Source organism: Canis lupus, chromosome X (assembly GCF_003254725.2).
Source record: "Canis lupus dingo isolate Sandy chromosome X, ASM325472v2, whole genome shotgun sequence".
Lineage (NCBI taxonomy): Eukaryota > Metazoa > Chordata > Mammalia > Carnivora > Canidae > Canis > Canis lupus.
Genome location: NC_064281.1, coordinates 33,466,802 through 33,481,427, shown reverse-complemented (window position 1 = coordinate 33,481,427; position 14,626 = coordinate 33,466,802). Strand labels below are relative to the sequence as shown.

The following is a 14,626-nucleotide window of genomic DNA, read 5'->3' as shown; positions in this document are numbered from 1 at the left end:
TGAAGCTTCTATTTTTGTAGCCAACAATACATTCTGTTCACAATAAATGATTCAACTTTCTGAAATGTCCATAAAAACGTCTAACCCTTGGGCTTCTGCACTGCCTGAGGCTATTTCAGTGGGGTGGGAACATGCACACAGGGATGTGCCAGCCTGTGAGGTGGTCCACTTCCAATCCCCCGTGGAACAAGATGAAGTAGAAATAGGAGTTTAGAAGCTTGCACAATAACCAAAGAACAAAACACAACAATTTGTAATGATTCTATTTATTAATACATGTATCACAAATGTTCACAATATCAATGCATTCTTGTTGGCATGCTAGACAGAGGCATTGTTTCTTAAGACCTTCTAAAAATATTTTGACTTTTGTTCCCCCTTCACACTCGTTTTTAAATTGATTTGATGAGGTCCTCGATGTCTGTAATGTCGATGCAAAGAAAAAAAGTACAGAAACAAGTAAAATAATGCAACAGCAATTAATTGGGGAAGAACAGAAGTAATATTATTTCCTTCACAGGAGGCAACAATACAGCTTGGTAACAGGATTATACAGGTTTCAACTGCGTGGGGGGGCATGGGGGCACTAAACTGTCTATACACGCCCAGGCACGTAACAATAATGAGCAAGGAGGCCACCTAACCCTCAACAATTTCCTTCATGCATGACACAGGCTTTCTCTTCTCACTGGCGATTACTGCTATGTCTCTTTACATATCCTAGGCAGCCTGAAGAAGGTAGGAAAGAGCCTTAGTAAAGGGAAAACCAAACTGAAGGAGATTAAGCCAAAAGAACAGATCGCTATCAGCTTATCTACACCAAGGGGCAAGGCATTTACCGATCGTGACGAAGGGCTTGCAGGAGCCTTCCACGCTACATGCAGGGCCCAGCGGGGCCAGGGACAGTGCGCTAACCAGTCATCTACAAGGAGCTAGAGTCGGATCGAGTACGGATGGAGGGGCCGGCACGCATGGGGCCTCAGGAGGGGTCCACTAGGACTGGATGCAGGGAACCCGGGTACACTCTGCATGACGGGGCTTCACCAAATGGAACGCTACACAGGATGCGGGCTGGAAGGTGGAGCAGAGACCGTGTGGGCGGGTCAGTTGCACGCTGGCTGGGGGTTAGGGAGCGCGGGGCAGGTGTGTTATGGACTGTGCTCTATCATCCTCGGGAAGTCTCTCAAAGATTGCTGTGGTTCCTTTTGAAAGCAGGTCTCTTATTCCATCGTTCTTGAAAGACTGAGAGAGAAATTAAAACCTGTAAGTGACTGACCCGTCACCAGGACTTAAAAATAAGGTAACAAGCTAAAAGGAGCATTCTATACACTTTGCACAGCGAGGACCACACCTCCTCCCCAGCACCACAGAAATGAGGTTTCAGCACGGGCACAGGTGCCACTGAGATCGAGTGAGTTTAGTGGCCAGGTGGTACCCTCACCCCAAGGGAGGACCCCGAAATCAAACGCTGCCCACATCCACTCACCTTCCTTACACCATCTCATACTGGTTGGCCGTGATGAATCGGGACAGACAGCAGGCCAGCAGCATGCCGATCAGCTGTTGCCAGAAGGAGAAACGAAGACCACAATCTTAAGTCACTGAACTACACACTTCTTTGACCCCTGAAGATATAGTTTTTAACAACTGAGGGCTTTTGTATGCGAATAAGATAAAGGGCACTGGAGAAAAAGATCAAACGGGATTTCAGGGGTGAGATATGAGACTGCTAGGACAGGACAACTGAAGCTTCTAGAACTGGCCCTAAGGTTCCACTCTAGCCTGCTCTGGCAGCTTCAAAACAACTTTTGACATGTAAGCTTTTTGAAAATTTATTCATTTTTAAAATATTTTATGAGAGTGGTGAAAAAATGGAAGCAGCAGAGAACTAGCGAGGTATGTACCAAAAGACCAAACATACACATTGGGAAGGTACCTCAATATGGTGTGATCCCTCAGCCATACACGGCCGACAGGGTAATAGTTCTTTCCTTGAGGCAATGAGACACTATTTCTTGACTACGTGAGTTTGCCAGTTGAAGTAAGAAAGTCATGGCTTGTGAGAGGTAGGTGTTGGGGTGGGAGAAGGGGAAATCAGGGCCTTACTTTCTCTCTGTCTCTCACCAGGTAGACACTGTAGGCCTAAACTTTGGTTTCCACCTCAGTTGGGTGGAATCCGATGCTCTGAGGGGTGGGGCCCAGCACTGGGGTTTTAACAAGCCTTCTAGGTGAGAGAAGCACTCATGTGGCCCACATGGTTGCCCTTATCTTTCAGGTGGGACACTTGCAGCCACACCAGGTCCCACTCATTGTTGGTTGGGGCAGCCCCTGAACTCAGTTCCCCTGGCTTTCTACCCGCCCATTCGGATACCAAGTCCCTGGCTACGTTTCTTGCTGAAATCCCAGATTGTTCTCTTCCTTTTTTAAAGTAAAACTACACTGTGACATATAAAAACTGTAAGTTCTGTCAGGTGAGGAAAAATCACCACGTTATTGGACTCAGCCTATCTCCTACTAAGGCTCTGGCCAACATCATTTTGTGCCACAAAATACATAGTATCATGCCCATACCACCAAATCACCAAAGGAGCTATGGCTGTAACTGCCACAATTCTCTTCCAAATGACACGAATTATAATCCCCTCCTGACTATAAGGACTATGACCCCTGTAGCTTGTCCCTTTTCATTAGAACTGCCATTTCCTAGGAACAACATATACCAGAACATACTTGATTTTTTTTTTTTTGAGAGAGAGCGAGTGAGCAGGTAGGAAGGGGAAAAGGGAGAGAGGGGGAGAGAGAGAGAGAGAGAGAGAGAATCTCAAGCAGGCTCCACACCCAGCACAGAACCTGATGTGGGGCTCAGTCTCACGATTCTGGGATCATGACTTGAGCCAAAAATCAAGAGTTAGACACTCAACCAACTGTACAACCCAGGCGCCCCAGAACACACTTGATACTCTTAAAAATCAGATTTTGGCCACAAAACAGGCAAGCATTAGAGGTGTAACATATTCAAGTGTATCAAGTTATTTAACCCTTACCACATCCCTGTATAATATTACCATTCTGACCTTCCAGATAAGAAAATGGGCTCAGGGGAGGTTAAAGAATTTTCCCTCAAACCACCCAGGTAGCTCACACAGAACTTAAGGTTCCATCCTCTTCCCCTAGCAGAGGACAGCCTCTTTCCTTGCCTCCCACCCCTACAGCTCAGCCTAGACCTGTCCTTTCCAGAATCACTCCTCTGTCTCACAACATCAGGGGTTCCTTTCCTGCCTTATACTGCAAACTTTAGAGAGAGGGTTTTCAGTGGGCAACTCTTCATCTGATCTCGAGTTCCTAAACTCTTTTTTCTTTGTAAAGCTGATCAGTTTAGTGTCTCCTTGTTGGGCTCACATGTGCTTAGAGCATGTACGCTAGTTAGCATTCCATTTCATGGTTTGCCACACTGCTACAATTCAGTGCTTGCCGATGCTCCTGGCCTCCGTGGCAATTCACAAGCCACACAGCCAGAAGATTCTTTAGAATGCCTAATTATTTCTTGTTTCTAAAACTTCTGCTTTCAGGGAAATATAGCATGTGCCTCCACTTTTTTTTTTTTTTTAAAAAAACAGGAACAGCATCATTCTTAAGCACTGGGCATACTTTGTCACAGAAACAATAACTTCTAAAAATATTGGTATAAATAAAAGCTACTTGCTTTGAAACTTACTATATTTTATCCTGAAACTAATAATACAGTACATGTTAACTAAATTGAATTTAAGTAAAAATGTTTTTAAAAAGATGATTTAAAAAAAAAAACAACCAAAAACCTTACTGTATTTTATATTTCTGGGGCAAAATCATACCTTCTGTTTGCCCATGGAAAAAGACAGATTTTTAAAAATTAATTTTCAACATCTACTAAGAAATTTGCTTTCCTTAAAAAAAAAAAAAACACAACGCATCCTGAACTAAGGTTTATACAAACTATGTGAAAACAGTTTTTTGTACATACTTGCTTTTATTTTAGTTAATTCTACTGTAAGAAAACTAGGATTTGGGGTATAGTAGGTATTTTGGATTATTCACAGGGTTATGGATTTCAAATCTGCTATGGTGTTTTTACCATGTTTGAAGGAAAACTTTGACTTCTACCCTCCATAAGTACCAAGTCAATGGAAAGCCAGGGGTTATGTGTGTGTGGGGAGCATCCTATACTTCATAGCAGCTGTTACCAGGTGATTTCTGGGTATATAACAGGAAGCCTGTTCAGCCAATGCCAGAGCCTCTGCCTCAGTGTGAGTCAGGACAAACACTTGCTTGCCACTAGACTCAGTTCATCTGTACACAGAAAAGTCCATCCTTCTGTAAACAAAACCTTGTTCCAGCCTAACTATAAGTAAAAAGCACTCTAGGAGCGGAGGTATGTGCTGGGCCCTGAGAAGCACACTGCTGATACGTGTCCTGGCTTCAGTAAATAGGCCCTGGGACTTCTGCTTTAAGCCCCGGATGGAGAGAGCTAAAGGAGAGCTGGTCTCTCATGCTGGAAACCCCTCAGGATGGAGACCCCCAGAACCACCAGTCGCCATTCCATGGCCGGTGAAAGGCCTGGTGCTGTCTGGCCTCTGGTGTTTTAGATCAGATTATTTATACTTGGTTGACTAAGACTTTATAATTAGTCTTCATCTGTTTTGTTTTTTTGAGCTAACATTTTATTTTTACCACTGTCTGCCTTGACAGTACTACATTCTGCTTTCTTTTGGGTCATGGAAATCTCAGGGATGCTCTGTTGCTTCAAGAATTGAGAAGCCAGAAAGGGCCTCTAGAAGGCTGACTCTGGGCCCTCCCGCAGAGACAGCCTGAGAGGTCTGAGCGCCATGAAGCTCTAGTGAGTGACATGGGCTGTATCGCTGGGGCTCTGTCAATCTCTGGGAATAGGGTGGATGCCAAGAGGTGGGAGAGAGGGGCTCAAGAGAGGTGGAGGCCCAGGTCAGCAAAGACAAGACATGCAAGGGCAATCGGCTGAGGGCATCCTCCCTGCCATCACCATGGGAGGCAGATGTAGCCCAATCCCCGGTTCCTGAGGGGCACAGAGAGGACAGCAAAGTCATAAAGGCAACTTTCTTAACCAGCCAGCGACAAGCAATAGGTCAAAAGCTTAGGTCCTTATAATGCCTGTGGAGATGGTATAGCTAATGACTGAAGTGGTAAACTAAATAAAACTTCCATGTCTTTGGGAAAGTGCTGAGGAATCTGGTTTGATATAAAACTGCATAAATGCTCTTAGGGACCCTCTCAGGCCCTGCAGAGACCAGGGAAATAAGTAGTTCCGTTAGCCTTCTTTGGCCATGTCTCATCAAGGCTAGCAATAGCTTTGGCCTGTCCTTTGTACAGAAAAGGTAAACAAGTCCCAGAAAAGAATTCCTGGTTCATAATAAAGCATCCCAGCAGCCTGTGGGCACTGGGGGAGGTCCCACAGGGGTGAGGGTCAGGGGATGGATGTGTAGCAGGAAGACCCGTGTTTTTTGATGAGTACCTTTCTCCTTTCAATTTCACAGATTCAAACCCTTTCATTATAAAAGCACAAGATGAATTCCCTGTAGTTTCTATGTGAGGCAAGAATGAGGGTGATTTCTGGCCCAAAAGTTTAAAACAGCAGGCCAGGCGGGGAGGTCAGAATTGTAAGCCTGGATCTAGAATAGCAGCCTACCCTTAAGCAAACCACTCAACTCTCCTCCCTCTTCTAGAAAACAGCCCTACCACCCCCACTCAGGACTATAACATTCTGTGGTGTGGAGGGTTAATCCATCCTAATGCGTTCCAAGTATAGCGAAGCCCTGACTGTTTGCATTGGATACAGAAGTGTTTCCACTCCCAGCCTGCAACACAGAGCAGAGAGCCAACCAAGGTGAGAGGCGATGTCACAAATGGAGTAAGTGTCCAGACTCAGACACCCTCAGCTTTGGCCTTCAGGCCATGTTAGGGGCAGGGTAGTCGACATTCCCATTCTCATTCCCTCCCTGCCTCTCCCTCTCATGCACGCATGCAGGCACACACACACACATACTCTAACTCTGCTTGGGTTTATGTCTATCTCCAAGCTCTCTTGAGTAAAAGAGTAGCTGCCAAAGATGCAGGGAGGTACACTATCAAAACACATTCAACTTCCTGCTATGAATTTATAGAGGAGCAGGACCTGTCCATCGAGTCCAGACAAATGGGCTCTCCCTTGACAGGGCCTACGCAATGGGGGTTTGTGAAGAGAAGCATTAAAGGCCTGCCCAAATCCTGCTGCCCCCAAAGAGAACTCAAGGGCTTTACCTTGGCTGCATTAGCTAACTTGGGACAACGTTTTTGCACAGTCTATGAAGAGGCTAGACGCGGCTTAGTTTTCCTTGTATATTACATCACTTTTAGTTTCTGACACAACAAAAGTACAAGGCAGTTAGTTCCCACAGATGACAGCATGGATGTGGATGTCACAAGAGCAGGCGAGGGAAAGGGCAAGGAGCAGATGGAGGGCGGGTGAAGAAAGGGGAGGAGAGAGAGCAAAAGAGAGTGAGAGCGAGTGCTCTGTTCTTTCCTACCTCCTTTGGCCTCTACTCAGTAGAACCTGCTTTAGTATAGGGAGGCCAAGACAAACCAACATGATTGATTCCCCTAAATCAGTTTTACTCTGACACTGGTCCTAAAAAATTTGAACATGTACAGCTAAAGCTTTGGTTCTGGGCCACTGACCAGGATCAGTATGGCTAATTCTTCTTCAATAGGATCTGGTAAGTCACCACCACCATCCTGGAGAAGCCTTGGCTCTATTGGTATCTGGAAGCCAACTTCAGCTTCCAGGAACCCCAAGGCTGCTGGCACCATTAAAAGCCACAGCTCCTAACTGATCATGCTAGTAAAAGCCAGCTACGGCTCTTTTTCTCCCTGCCTCAAGCTGAGCATGCCAGGTCTCAAGTCTCTGCCCCACTGCACCCGTCTGCTCATGTGGGTGAATGGTATTGGCTAGGCGATGGCATTGGGCTTTGCGTTTTGTTGTCTTATCCTGACCACTATGTGGTACCTTGATGAGACCTACAATCTCTGCAGAGAGTTTCTGTTCAGAAGTTCCCTCCGGGGCTTTGGCTCCTCTCTCAGTGCCCCAGAGGGCCACAGAGCAAACTCAACAATCCCCATGTCGGGGATTTCTTTCAAGGTTAGCACAGATTAATGCTCATCAGGCATTTTGTCTAAAGCCTAAATCCTTGCATCCACCCCCCTTCCTAGGGAAGCAGGAGAGAGAAGCAGAAGAGAGATCTTAATCAGATGCTTTATGACTTGCTTTACTCCACTAATGAAAATGGGAGAATCCTCCATGCCCCTCATGGCCGGACAAGGAATATTCTTGGATGATAACATGCTTTATCCATAAGATTCTGGGCTCTGCAAGGCCCTCTTCTCCCCATGGAGAGTACTGGCATCATGTCCCTTTACAGTTCTAGGAGAGCCAGAAGGGGAGACCTTCACCTATATTCCTTCCCCCAAGGGGACAGTCATCCTTAGCCACCAAGCACGAGTATGGCCTGTCAGTGTCATTAACCTGACATTGCCATCTTGTACACAGCTGTATCGGACATGAGTCCCAGATCCTCTAAAATGTCTCCAGGCCATCACAGACATGTCACTGAAGTGTTACTACTTAAGTGTGATAGCTATTGAAAGAAAGTTTGGGGCAGCAACCTTTTGCAAAACGTCTCTGGAGATGAACTGGCACCGTCTGTGGTGCCATTGGGGTTTGTGTGTTGGTGTGTTGAGGGTTTAAAGTCACTTCATGAGTTGCAAAGAAATGAAGCAGCATGGCAAAAGAATGTTGAAACTGCCCCAAGGAGCATGCACTCCTGTGGGATGAGTCCACATGCTCTTGTGAGATGAAATGTCACCGTGGGTTTCTGTAACTACTGAATAAGCAGTTTGTCAACTGACCTGGGGCTACACCCTCTCTTTGCAAAAAAAAAACAAAAAAACAAAAAACTACCAGGGAAATGTTCTAGTCTTTGATCCAGGTACAGATTACATAGGTACGTTCATGCTGTGCTGATCTATTAGGTTGTGTGTTTATAATTTATGTACTTTTCTGGATATGCCATATTTCAGTGAAAAAAGTTTTAAGAATGAACTTGGCTAGAAGGAAAGTGTGTCTATATTGCTAGGCAGGCAGGAAAGAGGTGTGGGGGTGGGTGGCAGGGAAAAGGTAAAGATAGTCTAAGAGAGCAAATAGAGAATTCAGGCCAGGAAAAATTAGAGGACTAGAAACATTACTGCAAGAATGTTAATTGGGCTTTGTTGGAAAACCGATCTGTTGGTCAGAAAAATTCAGAGTTAAACATACATCAAGTTTTCATTTGGTTGTTAAATATACATGCCAATCCTCTCTCCCACAGCAATACCAGAGCAATAATATTATCATTTGGCTGGGAGCTCAGAGGCTTGTGGGACACTGCACTGCCCGGTGAGGGTGGGCTAAATTTGAGAGTTAGCTTGATCTTGCTCTACCCTTGAGTACGTGGGGCTCACTTCGTTTGCAGAATTACTTCTCCTGTTCTTTTATAGAGGCTGGGTGGAGATAAAGGGATATAAGATTTAACATACCAAAAATTAAGTTTCCTCTTAAGGAACACTCATTAAACTTAGGATTCAAATAATGATCATGAGATGGCGTTTGCTAAGTGTAGGCTTTCTGTGGAAGGAGACCCCTCATGCAGAATCGACAGGAACTTAAGCACAAAACAGGGCCAGGCCAGCCAGGGAAAAAAGCCTCCCCCAAATCCAGACCAGCCGGTTGATGTTTGGAGTTGTTTCTGCTCCAATTAAGCCGGCACTTTGTTCAGTTAACCTCCATTTGACCTACAGAGAAGCAAGTTGTTTTCTGGAGCTAGTCATTAGGTGAACTGTAACCAATATTCCCTTGATGGCAAAACTTCATTTAAGTTGAAAAAGGAAAATCAATAAACAGATGACCTGAGGACTAATGAGCAAGGAGCCCTGACCCCATCTATCAGCCTCTCCCAAGGCCCAGGGGGGCAGGTGGGGAATCCAGAGGCCAGGGAGGGAAGCTAGGCCAGGCCTGACCACACAACTACACAGTCTACCTGGGAGAATGCGATTCCAAAAGCGACTCCAGCGATGATCCCCATGTTGGTCTCCATGAAACTGGTCACCAGATCGTAACAACCCTGCAAACAGAGAGAGAGAGAGAGAGAGAGAGAGCCTCAGAGACGTGTTTTACTCCCAGGCCAGACTGGGCTGTGTTACCTTGCAACACTCCCAACATACAGTCCCACTCGCAGTCAGCAAATGCAACTGTGACTCACCCTAGGAACTCACTAGCATTCTTTTCAAACTGAAAAAAAAAGAAAAATTTTGAACATACAAAAAGGTATAGAAAGTGGTACGGTGAACCCCCAAGTGACTCGTTCTCTAAGCTCACAGTGAACACGTGGCCAATCTTGTTTCATTGAAATCTGCTCAACTCTCCTCCCCTGGCTAGATTATTTTAAAGCAAGTCCCAGATATATACTTTCAACCAGAAATGTTTCAGTGGTAGGATTAAGGGTAGCAGGAGATCTGTCAGACCTAGGAAGTGAACCTGTAGAGGTACAGAAGGAGACTCCAACCATACAAAGGCATTCCACATCCTTGCACAGAAAGACTCGGGATCATAAACATAGTTACTAGCATTTTGACAACAAAGATACAATCTTAGAAAAATAAAGTGAAATCATCAGGTTAGAGGAGGGTGTTTGAATGCCTGCCACCTTTAGAGTGTTTGAGGGTTCTTCCTAAGGAGACCAGTAAGTTAATTTTTTAATAGGGAAAAACCTATGTTTTCAAGTCATCTTTTCCACAAATTTACTATGTATAAGTCACTTCTCCTTTCTAGATATCAATGACTTCATCCATAAAATGAAATGAATTTCCCTTCAACATACTATGAAATCTCCAAATGTTGTGATTAAAACCAACATCCATTTTACCAATTTCAATGTTAGTTTAATACTGATAAAATGAATCTCCTTTCTTTAAAATAAATGACCTGGTTGGAGTTCAACAAGGATGATAAACAAGTGTTTTTACTGTTGTTATCCAGGATTACATTTTATCACCCTAATCCAGGGAGGAAACATCAAATTTTGCGTATCATCCATAATACAAAGGCAAAGGCCGATTCTTCTTGTTAAATGCTTGACAGGTCGAACTGTGTGTGTGCGTGTTTGTGTGTGTGTGTGTGTGTGTGTGACTGTGTCTGTCTGTCTGTCTGTCTGTCTGTGTGTTTAGATGTATTATTTATTTGAAACCAGGCCAAGTGAGCCTAGATTTCTGAACTGACTTCTACAGTCTCAGAAAACATGGTCTTTTTCCAGTTTTCTGAAAAAGGGCTTCTACTTGAATGTATGAAGTCTGCAGAAATCAAGACATTAATTTCATAAGCAGGGTTAAAAAGGATTCTTGTTTATCAAGGCATACTAAATTGCAATAATATCCGAAGAACACAAAAAACCACGTCTCCCATATTTAAATTCGAAATTTAGCAATTTAATGTTTCTCAGAGCTTATGAAAATTCTACCAGCACTGTACCTTCTAATAAGTGATATTTTATGCGTCTGCAGTCTGTCTACAGAGGAGAAATGCATTAACTTAGCAGCAGTGCTTTGACACGTGTTTTCAATGCAATGGGCCAACTATACTCCTTGGTTAGCTGATGCAAATTTGAAGGCTGGGGGCGGGTGGGAAAGGAAATATGTTTCTGCTCATGAGGAATTTTGAAATTTGATTCTCTCTTTGTAGTAAAAGACTGCTTGCTGATTTCATTTTTACTAGGGAAAGTATATATTACACTACTTTTCAAAAGGTAGTGGAAGGGTGAGCAGGTTGGGTTAGGAAGATTTCAAGGTAAGAAGAGAAGAGAGAAGGGACGGATATTCAAACACTTTCCCGATGTGTAGCAGCTATGACCTCATTTTGCCGAGGTGGCCATCATGACCGTATCTCTCCCCCCACCCATGATGGTTGGGCAGAGGAATGAAGTTCAGCCCAACACCAATGGTAGGTCACCTCAAGCTATGGAATCCCAAACCCAACAAAAGAAACCAGAGAGAAGTGAGGTGGGTGATTTTTTTTTTACTCTGCAATATATTTTGGCATAAATATTTTTTCTATGAACTTCAATTCTGCATGTAAGTGGAATATATTTTTCTGACATATGATTTCTGTTCCATTGTAGGAGATTCCAGAATCAACTACATTTTTAATAAGCTCACTCCAGCCAGCAAGAGAAACCAGAAGAATGAGGTTCCCACTGTTAGTACAACTGTGACAAAATCATTTTAAAAGTTGTTCCTCAAAATAGGCTTTTCCCAGGGCAGCATCAGCAGCACCTGAGAGTTTTCGAGAAATGCAGCAACTGAGGTCTCCATCCAGACTTCCTCCATCAGAATCTGCCAAATCCCTGGGTTATTCATTTTTAATGAATGTTAATGAATATGTTCTTTAAATAGACGTTTCAGCTGCCCATTAAAACTTGAGGAGCCCCCTTCTAGAAGAAAAGTTCTCCCATGGCTTTTCACTCCAAAGAAGAAAGCAAATTAATGAATCCTATCTAGTAGGGGAGGTTACTTAAAATGAGAAGATAAAAGTAATTTCGCTTCTTTGTTGTTATCTAAACAGTAGACAACCAAGGGTGAGTTAAATGCTTTCCATCTCCGGATTCTTCTCTGTCACTCACCAGGCCGCCCGGCGAGCCCATTCTCCAGGTCTCAGCACAGATCTGCACACAGCAGGGCCATGTTTGCATTCCACCTCATGTTCTCTCCTACATCGTGATCTGATCTGCCTACAACGATCTCTTTTCCTTTCCTCAGATGAAAGCCTGGTGGTCAGGTGTGAGATAAACTTAAGGAGACCTGCTAAGCAGCCTAGGAAATATCCAGAAACAGAGCCGGTCCTTTGCTCACCCTCTCAGCATGTCGAAATGAAGACAGTTACCAACAGGAAACATCTGTAAGCAGTGGACTTAGAACCCTAGGAGTAGACAGCTAGTCCCAGTTGGGTTCTGGGAAGAGGAGTCTCAGTGGCTGCCAACCAGAATAACCATCTCTCTCCCTCTTGCCCTTGCACTTAAAAAATGTCAAGGATTCCAATGGAGTCAGGGGCTCGGTCGGTGCTGTCAGCCATGTGAACTTGCAGATATTTCACCATCCTGCCGGCAAAGCCAAAATAAATTCCATCCCTTGAACAAGACAATAAACATCCTGTGTAACTAGTCTCACCTTCCAGCCTGCTCTCTCCCAGTGACTTGCACAGGGCAGGGTTCTCTGGCTGCCACGTGAGAGCCAAGTGTCCTCTTTCTGTGCTCTTAAGTCATAGGATTTAAGACACAAAAAGATCTACAGGGATTTTAGAATGTGTGTAGATAGATAATAGGATTCTGCAGAACTACTGTGTGGCCGTAGTCAAGCCTCCTGGACAAGGGAGTCAGGAGAGAGGGTGCTAACACAGATGAGATTCTACTCTTAGCATATTCACCACAGCTCTCTCTCCTGCCTTTTACAGGGGAGGCATCTGAGACTCAGACCCTGGACCTCATTTGTCTCAGAGGTTCGTATGGGCATGAAATGGGAATATCTGATGGGACTCACTAGTCAAATTTCAGTCTTTACTCACTTTTTCTCTATGGATCAAGCCAGGTTGGAGATATTAAGTAACTTTCCCAGGGCTTTGAAGGGCCCAGGAAAATGTTAAGCAGGATGGCAAGGCGATAGCGTAGTGTAGTGGGTGGAGGAAGGCAGTAAGGTAAATTTGTAGATTATCAATGACATGAAAAAAATGCCACCCTATCTTTTTTTCTGGAAATAATTCTAAGGATCATAGAGATACACTATGGGATAGGACTTTAAACTTGCTTTTGAAGACTAACAAAGATCCTCCCTCCAAGAACCTGCCACACCATTCCTCATAAAGGACACAGTGTGGTGTAGTGGAGGACGAGCGTCACCGTCATCCTGCTGCTGTTTACATTGCAGTTAACACTGCACATCACAGGTAACGTATCTCTTGTCCTTACTTGGGGCCAGGCACTGCGTGTTAGATACCTGAATCTCACTCAGGCCTCATATTGATCCTGAGAGGCAGGAGCGATCATCTCCCTTTTATTTTATTTTATTTTTTTAATTTTTATTTATTTATGATAGTCACACACACACACAGAGAGAGAGAGAGAGAGAGAGGCAGAGACACAGGCAGAGGGAGAAGCAGGCTCCATGCACTGGGAGCCCGACGTGGGATTCGATCCCGGGTCTCCAGGATCGCGCCCTGGGCCAAAGGCAGGCGCCAAACCGCTATGCCACCCAGGGATCCCTCATCTCCCTTTTATAGCTGAGAAAAATAAGACCAAGAAAGCTTAAGTGACTTGATCAAGGCTGTACCACCAGTGAGCAGCTGAGTTGGAATTTAAACTGCAGGTGGATGCCAGAGCCCACACTCCTGACTTCTAGATCCCCAACTTTCAGAAAAGGAAGTTTAGGAGTAAAAAAAAAAAAGACTTCATCCAAGTTGATGGTTACTGCTTCTACAAACAACCCTCTGAGGCTTTGTCATGCCAAGACCTCACTGCCGTGATGTGCTTCTTGTCTTTATAGATAGGAGCGTCCATGGGAGCCAGGACTGCCTGGTGCTTCATAAAATGGCAGCATACAATGGAATATTCCTCAGCCATTAGAAACGACAAATACCCACCATTTACTTCGATGTGGATGGAACTGGAGGGTATTATGCTGAGTGAAATGAGTCAATCGGAGAAGGACAAACATTATATGGTCTCATTCATTTGGAGAATATAAATAATAGTGAAAGGGAATAAAGGGGAAAGGAGAGAAAATGAGTGGGAAATATCAGAGAGGGAGACAGAACATGAGAGACTCCTAACTCTGGGAAACGAACAAGGGGTGGGGGAAGGGCAGGTGGGAGGGGGGTGGGGGTGACTGGGTGACGGGCACTGAGGGGGGCACTTGACGGGATGAGCACTGGGTGTTATGCTATATGTTGGCAAATTGAACACCAATGGGAAAAAAAACAAACAAATAAATATGCAAACTACAGTAGTCATTCCACCTAAAAAATAAAAATAAAAAAGTAAAATGGCAGCATAATGACACCTCTGGGGGCTCTGTGGGGAGGTCCATGAAGAGACCAGAAGTCACCTTACTGATGAGAGGCAAAAGAAGCCTCAAACGTGGAGTTCATAAGAAAGTTCTGAGAGGTACAGATGTCATCTTAGGTAGGACAAGAAGCAGTCAGTACTGAACATCTTACCTTGCCACACCAATAACAAGTAATAAGCCCAGAATGACAAAATGAGCTTCTAGAATGGCAACAGTGCCCTGAAGCTTTTATGCTACAAATACCGACAATAAATGGGCAAAACATAGAAACCATCTCTTAACTTTCTAATTTTGAGAGTATGAATTATTCAGTAGTTGGCCCAGATCACATCAAGTTTTGAAGACCTTGGAAGAACAGAATTTTATCTGAGTAAGAAAAGAATATTTACCTGATGGCTGCCTAACAGAAGTTAAAGTCAACAGTGGGGTTGTTTTTTAG

The 14,626-nt window shown here is 44.3% G+C and overlaps 1 protein-coding gene across 2 annotated transcripts in view; it reads right to left on the bottom strand.

Moving 5' to 3' along the window:
• Positions 1-250: 250 nt before the first annotated feature.
• Positions 251-14,626, bottom strand: part of TSPAN7 (tetraspanin 7) — a 128,760-nt gene continuing 114,384 nt past the window's right edge. For both annotated transcript variants that reach the window (XM_025440100.3, XM_035712261.2), the window contains 3 exons: positions 9,120-9,203; positions 1,487-1,560; positions 251-1,242 (listed from right to left, as the gene is read on the bottom strand). In XM_025440100.3, the coding sequence (XP_025295885.1) occupies positions 1,492-1,560; positions 9,120-9,203 (153 nt within the window). In that variant the 3' untranslated portion in view covers positions 251-1,242; positions 1,487-1,491. The remainder of the gene's footprint in view (positions 1,243-1,486; positions 1,561-9,119; positions 9,204-14,626) is intronic.